The sequence below is a fragment of the Cyprinodon variegatus genome, unplaced genomic scaffold (genome assembly GCF_000732505.1).
Source record: "Cyprinodon variegatus isolate N-32 unplaced genomic scaffold, C_variegatus-1.0 Scaffold579, whole genome shotgun sequence".
In the NCBI taxonomy this organism is placed as follows: Eukaryota; Metazoa; Chordata; class Actinopteri; order Cyprinodontiformes; family Cyprinodontidae; genus Cyprinodon; species Cyprinodon variegatus.
Window position 1 is genome coordinate 1 of NW_015151032.1, and position 23573 is coordinate 23573.

Genomic DNA, 23573 nt, shown 5'->3' on the forward strand with positions numbered 1-23573 from the left:
AACCAGACTTCATTGCATTAAATATTGCAACTTTCTTTTCTTCCCACTTCTTTTTTCAATACCTATAATGTGTAAAGAAAAAAAAAAAAAAAAAAAAGAGAAAAAATGATTTTGTTAAATCAATATTATCTAAGTAAATGTATTGTGTCTATTTCTATATGCAAGGATTATGTACAGCAAGTTTAAGTTTAAGCACCTCGCTGGTTTTTAAAACTTTGAGTTTGTTTTTAGGGTAACTTGTGACTTTCAAGTTGGTCCTGATTATCTATTATAGCTATGTGGCCGTGTTCACTTTGACTTTTATCATTAAACGTTATTCTTATTAGTGTTATTGGTAGGTGAATAAAACCTTTTCTGATCAGGACAGATACTAATTAATGCTGCCATCTTTCTTCACAGCAAAGACCTTATGGCATTGTGGAACTAAAACCCAAGCTTTTCCCTGTAAGTATAAATTATTCTGACTTGTTGACACTCGTTTTTAGATGTTACATGTGGACATCGTTATTTCTTTAACTGTGACCTCATACTCTTACTTTCTGAGTCGTTGTTTTATTTTGTTCTCAGGGTGACACCATTCTGGAGACGGGGGAAGTTGTTCCTGATCTCCCCGAGACCCATGGCCATCACTGAACTTTGAATAGTTAATTCATTTCATTGAGTGTTTGTTGTAAAAACTGTATATTCCAATAAAAACAAAAATATGGCTTTAATGATTGATGAAATGTTTGGTTATTTTTAATTTAGTAGTTATTCTTCATCTCTCTTTTAAACAGCAGTTGTTTTAATTTAGAAAACTGAACTTCATAAGGATAAAGATGGGGGCAATATTGGAGGTGAATGTTTTTGTTTTTTTTGGTTATTAACATGTAATATTAACGAGACATTTTTTTGGTTTACTTTGCACACAGAATTGAAGTTGCTTCATCAAACTTATTGATGCTATTAGTAATTGTGTTTTATTTTGCTGGATGCAGCATCGGATGTGATGGTTTTCTTGCATGGAGAATCTTTAAGTGATGACCTCACTTAATCTGTCTGTAATTTCCACCTTGGTCTTCAGGAGGTCGCTCTCTACCATCAATGCGAGTTTTGGCTTGTTATTTTGGAAGACAGAGCAATGACCTAAACCTACTTAAGCTGCAGACTGCCTTCCAAAATGTCATCTTCACTAATCATATTTCTTGATTGACAAGGTTCTCATACACAGATGCTGCCCAACATGCTTAACTGTTTTTTGTTTTTTAATTAAAGGTCTTTTTCTCAAACAGAATAAATTTATTAAAGCTCATCTCATTTGAATAAAAGGCATGCTTCCAGTATGCATAGTTTTTCTAATAGATATAGTTTAGCTCCTAAGGTGGCTCTTTTACAGATTAAGCTTTGTCTTCAAGGTTTCAGTCCTTTCTTGCGCAAAGTTTCGAGACTACATAGTATGATTGCTGACTTCCCAGGTTTGTTCTATGCCCTTGACTCTTAATCTCCGGTAACATTGATAATCCTACTTCTATTTTGTAAATTAGGAAAAAACGAATTTCTTTTTTTTAATTGTGTGTGTGTATATATATATATATATATATATACACACACACACAATTAAATTCAGTCTTATTTGTCTTCAAAAACCTTGAATTTCACTTTCCTTTCAAGCTGTGATTTAAAGCACGTCAGTATTTTCAAAGTTAAACATAAAATGTGAGCTTACTTTTAAGAGGCTTTTATTTTGAAATGCGGAAGTTGTCTCAAGAACTACCTGTAATGCCTTAAGTTACAAAACGTCAGGAAGGAGATGTTTGTCCGTAAAATTACCCTGAAATGAGCGAGTTTCCCCCAGAACAGCAGGGAAAATCAGTTACCGACTGTAAACTCGTTCTACAAATTAAAAGGTAAATGTTTAACAACTTTTCCTTAAGCCGTATTTTACCAGCTGTAGTTCTTCCAGCCTTCCTAGCTTAGCTAGCCTGCTAACTTTCACCAAGTTGATCTGTAAACAGCTTTTCGTTATTTATTTAGCTCTTGTAATATAAACATGTGCAAGAGAAAAGTCTACGTAAACGTTGGCGTTTTTTATTTATTTATAATTATTCACAGTAACTTGCATTAAATTCCAGAAATCACAATAGTTGTGGTAGTCTTTAGCTGTCCCGGGTATCTTGGTTTTAGAATGGTTAGATTTGTCTTTTTCGCATTTGTTGACCTTACATGTTTATATGTTGGTTTACCCAAAGCAAGACCCCGTGTACACCGGTTTTTCTACTTAAAAAGGTTTGCTTCGGTATCAATAACCTTGAATAGACGACCTCTCTGCTTTTATAGATATCCCCACGAAACCAAAAACATGTAACTTTTACATATAAGCCCATGTTCTTCAATAAAACCTGATATATTTTTAGGGAAAATAAATGCTAAACAATCCTTTAACCATAACAATACTCGTATTGTTTTGTTTTTTTAAATCAGTGAATGCATTACATTTCATAAAATGTACTCCTAAGTTCAATATGGGGGGTTTTGTAGATAGGGCTCTAAATTGTTTTCTACCTGTAGAAAGTTGCTCTGATTCATGTTGGATGAGTGATCATTATTTATCATGTGTATGAATCCTGGATTACAACCTGATCATTTTTATTAGTAGTAGTAACCCAGAAACTTCAACCAGATGCATTAGTGCAGTTTTGCATGGGTCTCACCTCAAACTTTTCAAACATTAATATTTTTTCCCCCCCCATCTCTATTAGCCTAGTAAACTAGCCCCACCCGCCAGCGGCCAAAATAATTTTTGCCTGCGAATGGTCTAGCCTCGATCAATGCCCCAGGCCCTAGAACTGGCCGGCCAATCACAACACAGAGATGTGTTTTGAATTTCTGGATGCAAAGAGGGCGGCGTTTTGAGGGCATGACAACAAAGCTGCGCAACGCTGGAGTTTACAGATGGCAACACCTATTGAACAGTACTCATTTGACTCTTTGAATCAGTTTTACAAGGATTAGACTCAAGGTTTTTGTTGAAACATGAGCAGGAAGAGGCTCTACGCTCAGTCATTTTTAAGGACGTATTCATCGTTTTAACGACAGGCTGTTTTGTTTATACTCCCCCACCAGCTTTCTGTCGCACTTACTATGTCACAGTCAGTTACGTTCATTGGTCAGAGCGTTGGCCAATAGGCACAGACATGGTTTGAAAAACAATGGGTCGTTTTCCTCAACAAACTTCCGATGTCTCATTCACAGGGGCCAGAATAAATTACACATTTATTACACATTTAATTTCACATTTAGTCTGCTTTATCAGGCTACATCTCTTTGTAATTGAGTTGTAAAATGCGTTTGACTTTCTTTCTTCTCAGATCATGTCAGCAATCAAGGTTGCCCTGCAGCAAAGCCCGAAGGGTAGACGAAGTAAAACCGCAAAGACAATGTCTGCCGAAGTGTCTCCAGACTCCAAGTGCCCCATCTGTTTGGATGCATTTCATAACATGTCGTACTTGGACCGCTGCCTGCACAAATTCTGCTTCCGCTGTATTCTGGAGTGGTCGAAGAACAAACCCGAGTGTCCACTTTGTAAACAGCCATTTAGTTCAATCTATCACAGCATAAAATCGGACCAGGACTTCCAGAAGTATGAGCTGAAACAGCAAGTGGATAATTCCTCCTTTGGTTATTTCGAGGGAGTGCGGTTTAGGTACCGAACGACTCTCACTGGAGTTCATCGACAGATGAGGAGAACCTCTCCGCCTCCAGACAACGGTGTAATGTTTGAAGCCTCTGCAAATTTCCAACAGCAGCGGCAGGATCGTTACATTCGACGCATGATGAGTAGGTTGGCGGCTAAGAGGAGAGCTGCGAGTGAAGGCAGGGCTGTGAACAACGTTAGGGAGCAGGAAATGATCAACTTCAGGAGGGAGCTGTACCGACGGGGGGTGAGGGTTCAAAACGTGAGAGACGGAGGGCGCTCCCGAGACACCTCTGCTGAATTTTACCGAAGAAATCCCGCCTGTCTACATAGACTGGTCCCGTGGTTGAAAAGGGAACTCATGGTGCTTTATGGGGCCCACGGCTCTCTGGTCAACATAGTTCAGCATATCATCATGTCACGCATCACACGCTACGACATGGAGGACGGGGCCATCCAGGGAGAACTCAGACCCTTTCTGCAGGGCCGGACGGAGCATTTTCTGCACGAATTTATCAATTTTGCAAGGTCTCCCTTCAATATGGAGGCCTATGACCAGCATGCTGTTTATGACTGCCCAGCGCCCTCTTCAAATGAGCACAGCAGCTCCAACTCATCTGTAATCGCCATCTCAGAGGAGGAGGAAAGCTCTGCCGATGTGGAACCTCCTGGGATCGCCGCTTCTGCTTTGGGTCAGTCTTTATGGGACGATGAGACACCAGGGCCGTCATATTCTACTGCAGCAGAGACCAGCAGACCACAACTTGGTTCAGTCCTGGAATTGGACTCAGAGAGCAGCTCAGAGGAGGAACCGCTAGAGCTTAATGTTTCTCCACAAGAGATTACATCGCATAGCCCAGTCAATGTTGCTTGTGCTGAGCGCACAGATAACGGCTGCACGTCTCCTGACAGTGACGACTGTGTTATAGTGGGATACATTAAGCCAGCGGCAGAGCGGACTCCAGAGCTGGTCCATCTCTCCTCTGACTCTGACGACTCTTCCATTGAGGAGACCAAGGACGCTCCCATCCAGTCCCAACACATCCGTTTCACCAGCTGTAGCCCTGCTGCTTCACACAGAAGCGATTCTAGTAGGGCTAAAAATGTCCAAACAGACCACCGACATCGGTCGTCTTCAAAAGACAGACCTAAATCAAAAGTACACAAACACTCCAGAACGGATAAACGATTTGAAGAAAGAGAAAGAGCAACGGAGAGACGCAAGTCGAAGGAGAAAGAGCACAAGAGAAAGAAGAGCAACTCGAAGAGCAGAGGGAGCAAGCACTCCAGAAGTCCGGTAATTTCTCACGGCAGTTTCGGCTCTCATTCCAGCAGTGGACACTTCTCAAATAGTGACAGAGTCCACGCGGAGAGGGACAGCTACCAGTCATACACCCATTACAGGCATGAGAGGAACGGCAGCGTGACTCACTACACACAGAGGCGGTCCTACTATTACAGCAGCCGCACGTACTCACCCTCTGAGTCCAGGAGTCGCAGCAGGGACTCCTCTCAGAGAAGACACAGGAGGCGGCCCCGATCCGGGTCTCAGTCCAGCCGATCCCCTTCGCCTGATAGGAGGTCTCATCATGACAAGCCTGGAGGCAAAAGGAAATGCAAAGCAAAACATCTGGAGGAGCCACCCAAAAAAGACCAAAACCTCTCCAACGAAAGCGACTCGGTGTCTGTAACGAAACACAAGAAGAAAAGCAAAGAGAGGCACCATAAAAAACCTAAAGACAGGTCGAGGAAGAGGAGCGGGAGCAGAGAACTTGACAGTGAACGACACAGACACCACCATAAGAAGAAGAAGAAACACAAAAAGAAAAGTAAAAAAAGCAAGAGCACTGAGCGCAAATCGAAGTCCTCAACAAATGTGATCACCATCGAAAGCGACAGCGAGTCTATTGCCAATCAGGGTGTCAGTCCTGTCAGCAGGACCACTGAAAATCCCTCTGACTGCGCTGCTGCTGATGACAGAGTAAACCTCACGCCTGCGGACCACAGTTTACAATCACATTGATGCATCGAACCTTCATTTCTACAACTGCCAACAAGTATTTCACATCAGAACTATTTCTGCTATGTTCAAGGTTACAAAACCACACAGGAAACTTTAAATGGTGTCTAATTACTGTTTTTTATTGATAAAATGTTTTCTTACAGTAAAATTCATTTGTCAGCCATGCATCAGGCAAGCAATCATCTCTATATTCAAAGCAGCAATTTTTTATTCAGTATCGACTCCATATAAAGTATGTCCTAAATCAAGCTGTTTTATCCTGAACACAACAATGTAAGCAAGGGAGAGGTAAACCTATTTGGAGTTAGATCTTTTGTGTAACAATAAGCTCTTATTTTGTAAAACAACAAAGTATAATTTTTGCAATTCAATATGCAGTAGTCGCTGCTCTTTCAGGGATTTAAGTACCTTTCTGTTTTTATAGATCTGTAATATTTATGGGTAATTTTAGCTCTAAGTGGCTCAGTTACGATGGTATTTTGACTTCAAAATGGACTTGTATTGAGTTTTCTTTTAAGAATAAATTTGAATGGGTTACTGTATTTCCTTTTTTTATTTACTGGTAGCATGAAGATGGTTGTTTATGATTTAATTTCCTATTGGACTTTTGGATTCATTGTTTCTTTAATTGGATGCAAACAAAGCACCTGCTTCACTTATTGGCACTCCTAATAAAGATATAAAAAATCTGGAAATTATTGATCATAATCATACACTGCAAAGGTATACTAATACAACCTTTAAGTACAGTATATGTATTAAGTGAAGCAGGTGGAAGGGATGCATTAAAAGTGTTACAGAGCAATTAAGTGGCGTGTAGGTTCTTGGCACCTAAACAATTCCTAATAAACAACTACATTAAAGGAGGTAATGCACCATTCAAGCTTCAAAACGGGCAAGAAGAGTGAGAATGTCTTTTAGATAAGGCTGGGAGTGGCATCAAGAAAATAGCTACTTTTCCTTATCTTTGGGAAAAAGACTGAATAGCGAGGCCAGACGAGATTTTAAAACCAGAGCAAGACTGGGGAACTGCAGCACATAGTAACTCTGCCCAACCTATATTTTTATGACTTATTTTAAGAGATGTTTTTATTAGATATGCTGTAAGACAATATGAGATAAAGTTCATAGATAGGAGACATGCATGCCTGCAAGAGCAGTTGTGATTACTCCCATTTTCAGCTTTGTAAATAAAGGCTCTTCTGTGGTTCAAATTGCTCTGCCTTAGGGATGTACCATTGTTTCTAATTGCAGGTTTATCAGTTAAAAGTTTAGAGAATTAAACAACCATTAAACACAAAATTATCTGTGCCTTTGTCAAGAAATGACACAGATGAATTTAAAGAGTCGATTGAAAAAATTAATACATATTTTGCTAAAAATATGGCAAGTCAAAAATGATCAACACCTGTCTTAGTAATTAGTGTTTACCTTATCAAGTGCAGCCTTGATAAGGTAAGTGATTAAAGATAACATTGTGATAAAAAAAAAAACAATGTAAACATGACTGTATAGTTACAGTTCTAACATTCAGGTTATTTTTTTTTATAAAATGAGCGCCTACTATAAGCGCCTACCTATATAATGAGCACCTTGTCTGAAGTTGAGAAGACTTACTTGCCATCACCCTAATGTTTACACATGTTTTCACAACTGAAAAAGCAGACTTTTATAGAATAATCTCATGTAAAGCTATAGATTCTCAACCATTCCAACACTAGTTTTATACACATATGTAGATATATATATATATATTGGTGTATCGGGTCAGCACTAAAATATTACCAATACCATTTTAAGAGCCAAAAGTTTATTCAACTATTATATACACGCATCGATTTCAAACAGATGGTATTGGTATGGTATTGGTATCGGCCGATACTGCACAGGCAAATGTCGGGTATCAGCATAGGGGCCAAAAAAATAGCATCGGCGCAACACTATGTATGTATACACATGTATGTGTGTATATATATATATATATATATATATATATATATATATATATATATATATAGTCATATGAAAAAGTTTGGGTACCCCATTAATCTTAGTTATTGTTCTTTCTAAATATTTGCGTGTTTGCAACAGCTATTTCAGTTTGATATATCTAATAACTGATGGGCACAGTAATATTTCAGTATTGAATTGAGGTTTATTGGACTAACAGAACATGTGCAATATGCATTAAAACAAAACTTGACAGGTACAAAAATTTGAGAACCTCAGCAAAAAAGACATTCATATTTAGTGGATCCTCCTTTTGCAAAAACAACAGCCTCTGGTCGCTTCCCGTAGCTTTCGAAGGGTTCCTTGAAGGCATTTTTGACCATTCTTCTTTGCAAAACAATTCCAGTTACATGAGGTGTTTCATGAAGTCTTTTGATGTGCTTTTAACTCTTCCGTCCAGAAGGGGGCAGTGTTATAAAGGTGACACCACTGAAAGAGAGCTGATAACGGTTACATCTGGTAAAAAAAGGAATAATTTTGCTTTTCCCCTGAAAAAAATAAAGACTATATATTACTATTAGATGTGTAGCTATAAATGTGTTAACATTACAATGACATTCGATTGACAACCACTTGCTTGTGTTTTAAACATACGCTTTGTCCTTTCATATAAGGAATTAAGGTTAAAAACGGGGGCCTTAAAACGATGAAAATATTTTTTCTATTACAGATGGTGTCCAAACTTTAGTCTCTATAAAGCTAACACAGCTTTAGACAGTTTACGCTCTCATTGGATTATCCAGCTGTTTATCCGAAAATGAGGGGCGTCATAAATCACGACCATCTGGCAATTAACCTCTGTTAGATACTCCGCAATATTATCCTTTTATAAGTGCATATTAAAGGAAATACGGAAGAAAATTAGGGCCACTGAAAAAAAAGTGAACAGATTTTAATATATTATTTCAGTTTAATCTGGGGGAAAAGTCAGAATTCTGACTTAATCTCAGAATTCTGACTTTTTTGCTCGGAATTTTGACTTTTTTTTCTCAGAATTCTGACTTTAATCTCAGAATTGTGGATCTTAGTGTAGATGGGCACCATGAAGAGATGTGGGAGTGAGCGCTCAGCTTCACTGAAAAAGATGTAAGTTGTTTGAGAGGAACAGAAAAACATTGGTGGAAAATGACGGAATTAGGCAACGAAAAGAGACTAAAGTAAGAATTCTTAGAAAAAAGTCAGAATTCTGAGATTAATGTCAGAATTCGGAAAAAAAACTCAGAATTCTGAGATTAAAGTCAGAATTCTGAGAAAAAAAATCTGAATTCTGAGATTAATGTCAGAATTCTGGGAAAAAAAGTCAGAATTCTGAAAAAAAGTCAGAATTCTAAGATTAAAGTCAGAATTCTGAGATTAAAGTCAGAATTCTGAGATTAATGTCAGAATTCTGAAAAAAAGTCAGAATTCTGAGAAAAAAAATCTGAATTCTGAGATTAATGTCAGAATTCTGGGAAAAAAGGCAGAATTCTGAGATTAAAGTCAGAATTATGAGAAAAAAGTCAGAAGATTTGAGATTAAAGTGGCTTTAATCTCAGAATTCTGACTTTTTTTCCCAATATTAAACTGAAATAAAATCTAAAAATCAGTTAACTTTAAAACCAGTTAACTTCTTTTTTTTTTCCAGTGGCCCTAATCCTGTTCCTTAATGAAAAATATATGAAAAAAAAAAAAAAAACGGATGGAATGAAATCGCACTTTTGATAAGGCTGACTAGTAAACTTGCTGCATTATTTTGTTAAAAAAAATAAATACATCTTAACCCCCTTTGGTTAATAATTTTTACGAACAATTATCTACACACTTGGGTGTAGCTCGGTGATAAATAACCAAAGGTTGGCTCGTAAAGAAGATAATCTCTCATTTAAGTAATTGGGTGTGGATATATGCATATTTTTTCGCAGTGCTTTTATTTTTTACCCCAAAACAGGAAGAGAATAGTGGGTGTTCATTCTGCAGACGGATGTTGTTCGCAGCGGGTCTCTTTCTATTTTAACCAAACCTAGCAGATAGATAGATGTGATGGCGTCCTCCGTGCCGGTGAAGGTATGAACCGTTGTTTGATGATGATTAGCTGTTAGCTGATGTTAGCTGCTGTTAGCTGTGTGGCTGCATTCGCTGACAGGACAGAATAAACCACATGATGTGGAGAGGAGGACAAACCTCGCAGAAACAAGCTCCTCCATGCTAGCGTTGCAATTAAGCTACAGCAATCAGTCGCTGCGGTTTATGATCTAAACATGTCTGTCTGAACACTATTCTGGCTGTAAAATGCGTGACTTTAAATTTTTTTTTATTTAGAAAACGTTTAATATGAGTTGAACCATCCGAAAACACGTGGCAGTCAGAGCACACCCTGCTGTTTGCAGCCTGTAGTCTGACCCACAGCTGACTGTCATCTAGGACAATAGAGTAGAAACCACAATGGCTGGAGTTATGTTAAACTCTTTTATTCCTCTATTGACATGTCCTCAAGGTTGATCAAGTTTATTTCACTATTTCCATTAGTTTTCTGCCTTCTTACCTTTAACCAGTGGTGTAAATCGGTAAAATTTTAGACTAGGACGACTCCTTGGTGATGTAATGGAGCGAAAAATTACTCTTGACCCCAATCTACCCCAAGTTCATTGACCAGACGGTATTTATACCCCAACACATGGCAGATGTCTGCATGATGGTGAGCCGACAGTGGGACTTTTAATTACTATGTTAATAACTGTGTATAGTTTATTACATGGTTGGTTAAAAAAACCAAAACACTCATATAATATGTTTTAAACTGCAATAATGATCTTAAAAGAACGATGTACCTCTTGGAATTATGGGTAATCCAGAGCGTCGATTAAAACCGTAACCGTTACGTACAATGTGTTAGCGACGATGGATTCCAAAGAGAGGTACTTAAGCGGATTCCAGAAAAGAAACAGCAAAGAAGAGCTGCTGGAAGAACGGAAAAACTTCCAAAATAAACATGTTCTTTCAAAGAACCGAAGAGGGAGAGGTGGACGTTGCTGCTACAGTTAGTAAAGATTGCAACCAGGAGATGAATGGAGATAGTGGGTGAGGAGGGGGGCTGTGAAGCTCAAGGTAGACTGATAAGACTCATTTTAAGGCAGAACATACTAAAGTATATCCATGTCTAGTGAAGGTGAAGAATGATGAAGAGGGTTGTAAAGATAATTAAGCAGATTTTATAATCAACTTTATTGCTCTCACATTGATCTCACATTATTGCCATCCCCTTGGGGAGCAGTGGGCTGCCATTGTAGGGCGCCTGGGGAGCAGTGTGGGGTTAAAGGTCTTTGCTCAGAGACCCAGAGTTGCTGTCTGCGGGAGTGGGGCTCAAACACACAACCTCGGGATTTCAAGCTCCCCCTAGGCCCCCACTCCCCTTCATAGTCATTTCATGAAGTAATGTGATGTCTGCTCAATGTGGTTAGTCAGCCGGTCACTTAGGCCAGTGTTTTTCAACCCTGGTCCTCAAGGCACACTGCTCTGCATGTTTTGGATGTTTCTGAGCTTCAGAACACCTGATTCAGATGATTGCAGTTCAGCAAAGCCTGATAATCTGCTATCAATTGAACAGGTGTGAGAAAGCTGTGCCTTGAGGACCAGGGTTGTAAAAACACTGACTTAGGCTATGTTCACACTGCATCCTGAAATGTCCCAAATCCGATTTTTTTTTTTGCCCATATGCGACCTGGATCTGATCTTTTCATGGCTGTCTGAACAACACAGATCCGATTTTTTCCAATGCGACCCAGGCCACTTGTGGTCCCAATCAGATACGAATCTGAGCTTTTCAAATGCGACCTGTGTGTGAACGGCCAGGTCGGATTCGTCCAACCTGAACGTCATTAATACCCGACAAAGGTCACTATTCTGCGTCTTGGTACGCAGAAGTGGCAAGAAAAACAACAACCATGGCAGATGATGATGAGGAGAGCAGTATTTATGTTTAACCGTATTTAAAAGATTGTGTTTTTATGGTTGGAAAAGACTGCTACATGCGTGCCGGTACTACCATCCATGTTTACTTCTGAAAAAAAAAAAAAAGACCACACTGGCCTGTGATGTCATTGCGCCCCCTACTGCACATGCGGGACACTTGCGTTGTATGACTGCAGTTCACACAGGCGATCACATACAAGTCGCATTTATTTGGAAATATGAACAGCCACGTAAAAAAAATCGAAATTGAGCATCAAGGCCTGCAGTGTGAACGTAGCCTTAGTCCTGCTTTACCATCTACAGCACAGTTTATTTCATGCCAGATCACACCAGAGGGGAAAATGAGAAAAGCAGGGTGGGGCTGTTCAGTAAGGTAGTAAGATAAGATCAGGCTGCAAGGGTCAGACTACAAGCCGATTAGTGGTGAGGCAAACAACATGTGAGTCCATGCAGAAAGGGAAATCCAAACAGGAATGTAAACAGATTTCTTACCAGTAAATGTTTTTCACAAGTTTATTATCATTGCCACCCCTAGAAGTCTACTCCAGTATACAACAGAAGTGCAGAAATAGAAATCATTACTTCATTACCCAGCCGTCTCTCTAGTCTCTGTTTATTTGCATATGAAGCCCTAATGAATTAGAAATTGGCCTTGAATGGGCTACATGTATGATTTTATGGTACATTACAGTGGGGCTGAAACAATTAATTGGAATTAATCTTGATTAATCGATTATTGAAATAATCATCAACTAATTTAGTAATCTATTAATCCTTCACTGGAGTATAAAGACTCTAAAATGTGCCTTTAGCTGACAGAGCAACCTGCTTAGAGCAGTAGTTATACCAAAATTGTTAAAAAATATATCCACATTTTGCGTTTAAGAAAAAAAAACGTATTTGTCTGGCAATATCTTCTATCCAGAACTCCTTAAGTGGAAAAGTTTTATTTTCCTCTGGTTTAATTTCATAAAAAATCTTCTCTAAGAAAACTTTGGCTATTCGATAATTAATCGATTAATCAAAAAGATAATCGATATGCAAAATAACTGTTAGATGCAGCCCTAGATTAGAACTTTATGTTAAATAAACAACATTTCTTCCACTTAAAAATGATCCAAATATATTTGTCTGTTGTATTTAGAACTAATTTATTTTGGAAATGCAACACAATTAGTCAATGGAGAAAATGAAAACCAGCTGTTGTTCATATATCTGTTTTTTAGCGTTTGTGATGATGAGTCATTGTGGAGTGTCTATAAAGAGCCACTTATGGCTCCACAGCCACAGGTTGGAGACCCCTGGTCTAGACCAACTCAGAACTGACGCCTGAGGATGAGGCCCTCCAGGGGAAAAAGCACAAATAGTGCAACATTCCTTTAGTTGATTTTGCTAACAGAGGAAAATCTAATGCTGTTAAAGGAAAAAAGAAAATGTGGTGGACACAGTATAGTTGATCACATAGTTGCTCAGTTTTAAGAAATATTTAAAGGAAAACAAAGAATGATGAAAGTTTAAAAGATCTTCACACCGTGTGTATATTTTCTGTGGGCCATACGGTATAATGAAGGTCACTGGCGTTGTCCCCTGATGGTCTCATGCTTTCAGTAAGAGCACAGTATCCTATTCAGTTCACAGTTTGAATGTAGCCAAACAGACCTCTGCAAGACTGAGGCCACTTGCATTAAATAATTAGGTGATTTATATGATGAAATCACACTTTTATGGTGGGAACTACTGCCTGTGGTTAGAGTGTGTGTCTAGTTTGTATAGTAAATCATTTGAGTGGGGATGAGGGGATCGTTGTTTCTCTTTGTAAGGACTGTTGTAGTGCAGGAAACCACTGGAGCCGAGTAAAGCCACCAAAGTTGTAGTTGCAAATTTCAACTTTTGTTGCTGAAGTCTGATTTATTGCTTTGTTTTTTTTATTCTTTAGATAGGAATCATTGGCGGCTCAGGCCTTGATGATCCAGATATCCTGGAGGGAAGAACAGAGCATTACGTTGACACACCCTATGGAAAGGCAAGTCCCAAAGTACACTTACCTTAGTCTTAAGAAGTCAAGTTTCAGTCTGAACGGTCTGTTGTGTTTATTTCTAAACAGCCATCAGATGCTTTGATATTGGGGAAGATCAAAAATGTGGAATGTGTGCTCCTGGCAAGGTAAGCTCCTCTGTGCTCACTGCATCCAATGGGGAAAACATGGTTGGATTTGGATTTTGCTCCGTTTATGTTTATAAAAATCTCTATTTTTGCCAAATGTAGACATGGGAGACAGCACACCATCATGCCATCGAATGTTAACTACCAGGCCAACATCTGGGCTCTCAGAGAGGAAGGCTGCACTCATCTGGTGGGCACCACAGCTTGTGGCTCCCTGAGGGAAGAGATTCAGCCTGGAGACATCGTCATCATCGATCAGTTCATTGACAGGTCAGTTAAATGTGCTACACTTTGATTGGTATTTATCTGACTCACCTAAGCATGGCAGCTTACTGGTACAAGCTAAAAACCACTAAAATGTTCCAGCATAACGTTCGTGGAGGTCAGTCTTCGTTTTAAGGACCTTTTCAACAAAAAACAAGCAAACATCTCAGTGCCCAGAGCTTTCTTGCCCTGCATGAATCATACGCAGATTTATCACCCCATAAAACCTTCTTCAAGTCAATATTGTGAAAATACCTCAAGCATTTTCCTACAGCCTACAAGAGACGAGAGTTCCCACAGTAGGCCAGGACAATAAAAAAAAAAAGTTGCATTAATAAATATTTTGAAATAAATAATTTTCCTCATTAGATGTGCTGTTGAGCAATGTAGACCAAACATCTATAAACAAAGATGTTAATGGCAGCAGCACAGCTGATATTTTAATCCAAGATGGAGTCACAACTGAACAGGAACATACTAGATGAAGCTACTAAGATGAGAACAAGCATAGAGAACATGAATGTATGAGTGGAAACCGACAAATATTGCAGAATGAATGAAAAGAGATGGAATGAAGTAGGAGGAGGAAAAGTTATCCCTATGTCCTCCAGCAGCTTAAACATAGAGCAGCACAAATCCTGAAGAAGGCTAAGGATAACTGATTATTTTGGATGACGTATAAAAAAGGTAGAGCCACAGTGGGGCCAAGGTAGAGCCAAGGAGAAACGTCTGTCCGGACTACAATTTTCCCCTGCTGGAAAAAATGATGGTGTAAAGACTTGGAGAAGCTACATAAAACACATGGATCAGAGACATCTACCCGGTAGTGCTACTGACCTAGCCAGAGTTAGCTGTTTTAATTTTAGGTGATTTGTCAAAATGAGAATTAAAAAAAGGCACTCTGAAAATCAGGCCACTATGTCCTTTTTTTATGAGCATAAAGGCCCTTTGACTTATACCTGGGTACCTACACAGCCTTAAGTGTTAAGTGTCTTGCTCAGGAACCCACAGTGGAGGCTGTGGGGATCGAATCGGGTAGTTGCAACCTTCTCAGAGCACAAGCACACAGCTCTAACTCAGTAAGCCAACACTCTCCTTATCTGACAATTTCTTTGTTAAAAGACTTTTTTTTAATTTTCTGCGGCAGCAATGGGTCCTGGTTGTCTAGAGGTGAATGTTTTGCTCCCCTGGATACATCCTTTTAGCTCTTATGCTATAGCTGTTGCGCCCATGGAGAAAAAAAAGAGACTGGAGAACAACACAGAGATATGATTTTTTTTTCAACCTAAAATAATGAAATTTAGCTTTTTGCTCCTTTAAGGGCGCTCTTGTTTTAAACTGTTTCTCAAAGTATTTGCAACTTATTTTGATTTAAAAACAATTCAGCGCTCAGGTGAAGGTCACTCTACAGCCAACTGTGGGAAAGCCTGGTCTTTTTTTTTTTACAGTGTGCATTTAATCTCAGCCACCAGTTTAACTGTTTAACAGTTTAACATTGATAGCGATCACAATTTTATTGCTTGTCATTAAGGTCATTATAAGTCTTTCATCAACACTTTGTTAGGGATAAGTTCAAGCCTGCAGCCTGAGGAAACCTTCTCTCTGCATTCATCCTGTTCATATGATCAGAGGATACTGTAAGCAGTTTTAATGACATGCATGTTAATTGATGTGTATGGCACTATAGACTTGGTTAAGGCTCTTTATTAAGTTTTGTTTCGTTATGTACCGATGTCATTAATTAAGGCATAAACCAGACATGTGGCTTTAAAAAGAGCAGAACAACCAAATTTATTATGCCCCATGCCAAAAAGCCTCATGTTGTTAGGTTAGAAAAATTTGTTACCCAAATTTAATGTAACATTTTGATTATTTAAGCAAACTTTGCGATTATTGTTGCTTTTCCTTTGAATAAAATCTGATCAAGTTATATTTTTAAATGTTTTTACAAAAATTACCCTAATTTAAGATCATCTAATTGTTTTCATGCATTTTATTAATTTAAATGAATAAATATATTAGGGCTCAAACAGTTAATCGTTATTAATTGATTATTGAAATAATCGGTAACTAATTTAGTAATCGATTAATCGTTAACTGGATTAGAGACTCTAAAAAATGCCTTTAGCTGACAGAAAATCCAACAACTCAGAGCTTTAATTATATCAAGATTGTAAAAAATATGTAAATATATTGCATTTAAGGTAAAGAGAACTTTTTCTGTCTGTCAATATGCTCTATAAAGAACTCCACAAGTGGAAAAGTTTAATTTCACCTGGTTTAATTTCGTAAAAAGTCTTATATGAGGAACCTTTTCCTATCTGATAATTATATAAAAAAAAAAAATAAATAATAATCGACAGCCCTAAAATATATTGTTTTGTATATTTACATTTAGAATGGCTAAAACAAATCTGTAGTGTGGTTAAAGGATTGGTTTCCCTTTTTTAATGAAACTAAACACTTTGACTTTACATCAGCAGACCTTTTGTTTAGAGATTAGAATCATGTTGGAGCAGAATTAGTCTTAATGTGTAACTCAAGTGTTCGGATGTCCGTCCAGGAGGAAGGAAGCGTTTGTTTTTTTCATCGTTGTTTTTTTTTCGTCATCGTGTTTAGTGTAATGTGTGAAAACCACGTTTTGCCTCCCATCCTGTTCAGTAGGAAACGTAGCTGATATCTTCTGATGTCACAAACTGCTTAGAGATTTTGTGAAAAATGTGACACTTGAGCAGAGACGGAGACCAAGATGACAACAGAACTTTTGAAGTATGAACCTTTGGGAAGGAGATACTTCTGTAAATGGCTGTGGTTTATTTAGGCTTCCTGTGTGTCTCAACTTTCATTCAGTGAGGTTTTATTCTTGCAGGAGAGTTATTGCTGTAACTTTATGTTTACCCGCTGTGCCTAGATAAAATCCACGCCATGCTTTGTTTATGACTAATACAATGGTTAGTTATTTGCCAAACCTGTTTAACGTATACTTGGACTGTGTGTCCGGTTTGGCAGTTAGTAGAAAGTTCACTGTGTGTCGAATGACTTCAGGCAGATATTTTGGGTTTCTCCAATATTTGGTGTTAATTTCTGATGTCCTCATAGGGGCTGTTGATATAAAATAACTGATGCTGAATGAAAATCATTGCCGGTGTCCTTTTAAACAAATGCTCTATGAATTATTTGAAATTTCTGTCTAATACTGATAAATCTAGACAAGGTTGACTGTTTTTAGTTCATTTATAAATCTCCTGGTCTGATGTCCTCAAAGCTAATATTAAAGAAGCAGAACCTGATACACGTGGGAGGAATCTTCCGCCTGAGGCCAGAATGAAGCCAAAGAAATGCTGAGAGACCTGAAAAGGTGTTTAGTCATCTTGTAAACACAACTTCTCTGTGGGTCAAATGTAAAAGGGAGTTAAGGTGTTGAAAATAGGCGTGCAGTGCAGCTCTAATGCCAAACCAGTGAAGAGTTGCTTTTAAAAGCATTCACAGACCTGGGAGCTTTTAAAATGCCAAACCACAAGCACCGTGTGTTTTTCAGGTTTTGGGACACACACTTTGAAGTAGGGAAAAAAAAGGAAACATATCTTTAAATAGTTTTTAAAATCTGAAAAGTGTGGCATTGATTTATATAGAGTCCACTTCTACTCTGATGCCTCTAAATAAAGTCCAATAAAACCAGGTGTCTCTGGAAGTCCTATAATCAGTAGTTTTGTTTTCTTCAAATTTTTATTCTCTTACAAGTACAGAGTAACAAAATGATCTCTCTGCATTTAACCCATCCCCTGGGGAAGCAGTGCAGAAAAAGCGTCCTCCACTGAGATCAAGTTGGAAAAAATAAAATCAGTGAAATTTCCAAGTCAGTTCAAAGCCTGGATGCTGAGATGTTAAAGCTCACACATAGATGTGACCAGCCACTGGGAGGGATAGCAGAGCTAACTAAGAGTGGAGGGACATTGTTATAAATGGGCAAAAATATAAATCTGAGTTAATGGTTATCCATGTTGGCTGTGCTATATGGCAATAGTTTCGTAGTCAGGTGGAACTGTTTTCATGCTGCCCCAGTAATAAACATATCTGTTCTGTGAAGGCATCAAACATTATTTTCTTAAAGGACTAACCACATCATGGAGACCATGAAACAGCAGATAATTTTTTCCCATCAAATCCCATTAATCTAACTGCTATAATATTATTATTTTATTTCTTTACTTAAGTTTCTTAATCAAAAATACAAATGATTGCTTTAAAAAAAACTAGCTGTGAATTCAGTCATCCCTTCTGCACTGCAAAAATCTGAAATTTATGCAAGACAATTTTTCTTAAAATAGTGCATTTTCTTCTAGAATTTGGCAGTTAAGTAAGACACTTTGCCAACAGGATAAGACAACTGACATTTGAAATAAAAAACAATTTCTACTTATTTTTAAATTGTTTTTGCAGTGTCAGAGGTGACTTTAATTTAAATGGCAATAAAAGTCAAGCATTGAAAAATGCTGTAAAACAATAAATTTTCACTACAATGAAATATAAACAAACTAATTGTTTTCTAGTGGCATCATACAGTGAACTAATTTAGCAGTAATGAGAGTACACAAAACACAATAAAGCAATGTTACTTTGAGCTACGGAAGCCCAAGAAGTGAATTGATGGGAAAAAAAAAAAAATTAATCTTCATTTAAATGAAAAAAACAAACAAACAATTAGCTTGATTAATCGCCGAGCCCTACCGCACACTTTAAACATCTGTTGAAAAACAGTTCAATCAATAATGGGGAGATACGATTGTTCCTGCCATACTTCATTAGCTCTAGCATCTTAGCAACTGACTAAATCAGGTGTGAGAACTGAAGCCTATCGGAGTCCATCCAAGTGCCAAATTTAGTTTTAGCATGCAGTTGAAGAAGGTCCATCTAAACAGTTTGTAACACAGCACACAGTTTTGTTGGCAGAATTATAGTAAAATAGATAAAGTACAATGCAACTAAAAAGTTATGTGATGCCTTAGTTACTGTATTTCAAAGGTTTTGTCATTGATTGTGCGTTTAACGATAAAAGCAAAGCTATCTTTGTTTTTTTAGTTAAGAATTTATCCTCAGCTCCTCCTCACCTTGATACTGAAGCACTGCTGGACTTGTTTTGTACCTATGGAAAGCTTATGGGTTAAAACGAGGCCACACCATCTCTACAACCTAGTTGTACATTTTTCAGAGTTCTCATTTGTTTATTACACACAACAAGTCGAGCCGATTTAAATAACCTGCTCTCCCACATTTCTCAGCGGGTTGGTTTGTTGTGCATGGATGAACCAGATGAACTATCAGTATTACAACTTGTTCATCCATGATGAGGAAGTGAGTGTGAGGACTTGCTCAGACTTGTCCTGCTGCATGTGACGGTATCGATTTAGCTCAGCACGTCTCGTTGGCTCATCGTGCACAAACTAAATGATCGATAAATAGGGGCCTTTGTCTGTTTAAACTGATGCCCTGAGTTGTTCTAAAAGCCTGAACCGAATGAGTTGATTTCCTTTGTTTTCATTTTCGCTTTGCAGTCGTCTGTAACTGATCTTTCTAGCTGATTAAATAGCTAAATGAATCTGCCCAAAACTGGCTAGACTGCATAAAAAAAAATTAAATGTACTCCATGTTTAACGGCTGCTGTTTCATGGACAATGCAACAATTCTTAGGAATGTTTACTTTATGATGTAAGAAAATAATTACCTTTTTTGTAATAGCTTGGTGTTCCTTAATTATATATTAATCATAAAATACAGTAAGTTTTAATTATATATTTCCACAAAGTTTGATTAGAGAAAAAAGTCTGTGCTCTACAACCACTCCCAGAATCTATTAAAAGCAAATTATATTATTTAAGGCCCTTTTTTTTATATATATATAATCAGGGGGTTTTCTCCTATGCAAAAGTGGCTCTATACCTTGGTAGAATATTCCTTTGATAAATAATGTCCTTATTTTCACTCTTCTCTTTACCCCCAGGGCTCTTTTTAAAAGGAAAAAAAGAAGCAGTTAGAGAAGGTTGTTTATTGCTTTTAACCTACTTATGCATGGACACAAAAAATAATTATTGGTTGCAGACATACAGAATGTCACACTGCTGACTGAATTTCTGTCTTCAAACTTGGATGTTCCGATAACTTTAAATTTTTTTAGCTTTTATTTATTCATTTTCAGGGTGGAGCTAGCATATATTATTGGTTTAATATATTACTATTTATTATACCATATTATATATATCAGAATAAACAAGAAACATGGGCAGATAGTTTATATATAATTCTACCATGATGCCTCTCCCATAGCTACCACCTCCTAGATTTTTCTCGAGTTTTAAAGCAGCACTAACTGCTCTAACACTCTTCTAGTAATAATTATTTTTATTTATGTAGCGCCATTTACCAACACGTCATCTCAAGTCACTGTACAGAGTTTTAACTTTTTCTATCAAGGAAAACCAGTTCATTGCATCTTGTCATTGACTTGCAAGACAAGCTCCACCTGAAGGTCATTGAGGCAACGATTTTTGCTTGCATTTTGTTGTTGACTTTCCAACGGCCCCTCACAACAAGCATGAATATAGTAACAGTGGAGAGGAGAACTTCCTTTTAACAGGAAGAAACCTCCACCAGCACCAGACTCAGTGTGAGTTGCCATCTGCCAAGCCTGATTGGGGTTTAAGGAGATAGAAGCAGACATACAAAAAGAAGCAGAGATGAAAAAGGTAACTGTCAACCAGCTCCACAGGCAGTCCAGTCCAGGAAACACACTGCCAGGCAAACGAGCTCTGAACCAGTTCTCATATCAGAGGATGAAAGAGAGCACATACAGTTAGTCACAGTAGGAGAAACAAGACTACACTGAAAAACAGCCCAAGCTCCAACATCTATAAACAAAGGTGTTGATGGCAGCTGCACAGCTGATATTTCACAGCAAACCAGGAACAGACCAGATGAAGTTACTATGAGGAAAAGCAGCGAGAGCATAACATTAGAGATTGAACTAACAAATACTGCAGAATGGGAGAATAGACATAGAATGATGAAAAGGGATCCCTTTGTCCTCCAGCAGTCTAAATGTATAACAGCTCTGGATAAATAGCTTGGGATAACGATAAGAAAGGTGTAAAAAGGGTGGCTCAAATAATTCATAATGACCCCTTTAAAAAAAATAAATAAATAAAAAATAAAGATTATGTAACGGACCGTCACATTAAAGGGAACTCATTTCTTGAACGGACTTGATCAAGTAATATAAGAGTCAAAATGATGATGGATTTAAAAAAAGAGCAAACATAAAAACTACATTGTTAGGGCTGTTTAAAATGAGTGCATGGACATAATGATGGTATTACATTTTGAATATTTTAATACTTATATAATATTTTAAATAAATACTATAAAATGTAATCACAGTAAATGTGGATAAATGAGAAAAAACAATGTAAATGTTTTAAAAGAGCTGATGCAGAGTTGCTGTTAAATGAACTAAGGGCAGATATAAGATTGTTCTTATTTCTTTTCATTCAAAATTAATTGATTTGGGAGTGTGTCTATTGTTTTGTTTATATGAATTTTAAAATTATTTCTTTTAATGAAATACAATAAAAACATCCCATCACGAATGCATGTAAACATCTGCTGAGCTAAATGCAAGTCTATAGTCATTTTTTACGCAACAATCGGGCATTGTTCTCTGCTAATACTTTATCCTGGAAAACATCCCTGCTATTCACATAAAGCTTTGCAAAGATTGCACAAAGCATTTAAAGGTTGATCATAATCATCTGTTGTCAGTTACAAGTAAAAGACAAGGGCAGGGCATCAGAGGTGTTCATACTTTGGATGTCAGAGATATTTATGCTGTGACTGTATATTGGCTGAGAAAACTCAAGGAAACAAGAAGTCGAAGTTTTGCCTTGAGTCAGGTGTGGAAACCTTTTCTTCTGCTGTATATGTTTCAGTAGAGGGGAGGTTTGGACACCATTACTTTTCCTTATTTCATCAAAAACGTTGAGATGACACTCAAAGGCATCAAATGCATTAGAATAGAGATACCTTTATTTTCCCACAATGGGAAAATTCTTCACCATTACTGCATGCAAATAAGGTCACTGAATCCCAAAACACTCATGGCATTCATAAATGAGAAAAAGCTGGAAGGCTTTTGGTAAGCACAGAAGTCATGATGTTAGTTTGCAGGGAAAAGTCAGTTTTGTGCCACCCACCATTATTCTGCTTTTTGGGCTCAATGGAAACAGGGTTGAGCCATGTCTTTTCCAGCGCTGCTGACTCGGCATGTACACACACAGGAGCACAGTTGTTCACTGAAAAAAACTGCCTCTATCCTGTCAGAATGCTTTTGTTGTCTTGGACAGATGAGAAAAACACTGCTTATTAGTGTTATGGCAGTCTGTACAAGTTTCCAAGCAAACACTTATTGTCAAAATTGGTTTCTCAGTGCATTTAGTAGGACTGGACATTATACCATAAATGTATCGTTGCTGCAACATTAATGTGTGAAAAGTTATTTACAGAAACTGAATGGTTTGTAATAAATATTTGGTCATTAAATAAACATCCTGCTGCATCTACGGTAAACCCAAAGTAGGACGAAACGAACACTGTAGACTTCATTTTTTGCAAGTCAGTTGGTCACTATGCTCCCGCAACATCATTGCATACTTGCCTGATATTTTGCCCTCTAACTCCTCAGCTTAGCGATCATTTCAACAATTATTCTTTATTTTCTTGGTTATGTTACATGTTCCATTTTGTTTGTGGCTACCTCTGCTTTGACAGACTCCATATAAAAACTTGCTGCCTCTCCTTTTCAGAACCACCAAGAGGCCTCAGACGCTGTATGACGGGCAGCCCACCAGTCCGCCGGGTGTCTGCCACATCCCCATGGCTGAGCCTTTTTGCAACAAAACCAGAGAGGTCAGTTTGAGTAAAAAAACAAAACAAAAGAGTAGCATGAGGTGCTTTTAACCTATTTAGAGACAATGCTGTCATTTCAATATGTGGATACCAGCAGAATTTCAGCAGAATCTTAGAACCAAGCTAAAATAAGACATCTTTATTTTTTTATTATTTTTTTTTTTTATAAAAAACAAAAACAGCACCAGCAACTATTTTATGTAGATATTTGTAATCAATGTTGACAAAGGAACAAAAATTACAACAGACTTAGGCCCAGTCCCATTTCTCTCTCTTGGTTCTGAGAACACTCCAGTGAGTTCCCTCCACAGTGAAGTACACTCCATCAGGGAAGTGCAAGTGAAGATTTTCTCCCTAAGAAATGGGACACCACTATTTGTAAAATCCCAGCCCAGTAGATGGCGGTAATAAATAGCCTGTACACTTCAGTGATGTGCTCAGCTAGGTCATGCGTAAACACAACCTGAGTCACAACATATGACTCACTCACTACCGTATGTTGAATCATTTATTAAGACAAAAGGTTGCGTTCATGTT

At 37.8% G+C, this 23573-nt stretch overlaps 2 protein-coding genes and 1 long non-coding RNA gene across 3 annotated transcripts in view; all 3 read left to right on the top strand.

Moving 5' to 3' along the window:
• Positions 1–209: 209 nt before the first annotated feature.
• Positions 210–671, top strand: LOC107095859. The gene is made up of 2 exons (XR_001481762.1): positions 210–444; positions 568–671. It is a non-coding gene; the product is annotated as an uncharacterized LOC107095859 (long non-coding RNA).
• Positions 672–1751: 1080 nt separating this feature from the next.
• LOC107095852 (E3 ubiquitin-protein ligase Topors-like) lies at positions 1752–6183 on the top strand. The gene is made up of 2 exons (XM_015392208.1): positions 1752–1886; positions 3348–6183. Exon 2 carries the CDS (start codon positions 3351–3353, stop codon positions 5694–5696), a length of 2346 nt encoding a protein of 781 aa, XP_015247694.1. The 5' UTR covers positions 1752–1886; positions 3348–3350; the 3' UTR covers positions 5697–6183.
• Positions 6184–9679: 3496 nt separating this feature from the next.
• mtap (methylthioadenosine phosphorylase) overlaps positions 9680–23573 on the top strand; it is a 30973-nt gene continuing 17079 nt past the window's right edge. The window contains exons 1-5 of the mRNA XM_015392217.1: positions 9680–9749; positions 13591–13677; positions 13759–13817; positions 13920–14087; positions 22934–23036. Coding sequence (XP_015247703.1) covers positions 9726–9749; positions 13591–13677; positions 13759–13817; positions 13920–14087; positions 22934–23036 — 441 coding nt within the window. The 5' untranslated portion in view covers positions 9680–9725. The remainder of the gene's footprint in view (positions 9750–13590; positions 13678–13758; positions 13818–13919; positions 14088–22933; positions 23037–23573) is intronic.

What these genes read in the sequence shown, in the direction of transcription:
- LOC107095852 (XM_015392208.1), top strand. Translation starts at nt 3,351, where the DNA reads ATGTCAGCAATCAAGGTTGCCCTGCAGCAAAGCCCGAAGGGTAGACGA.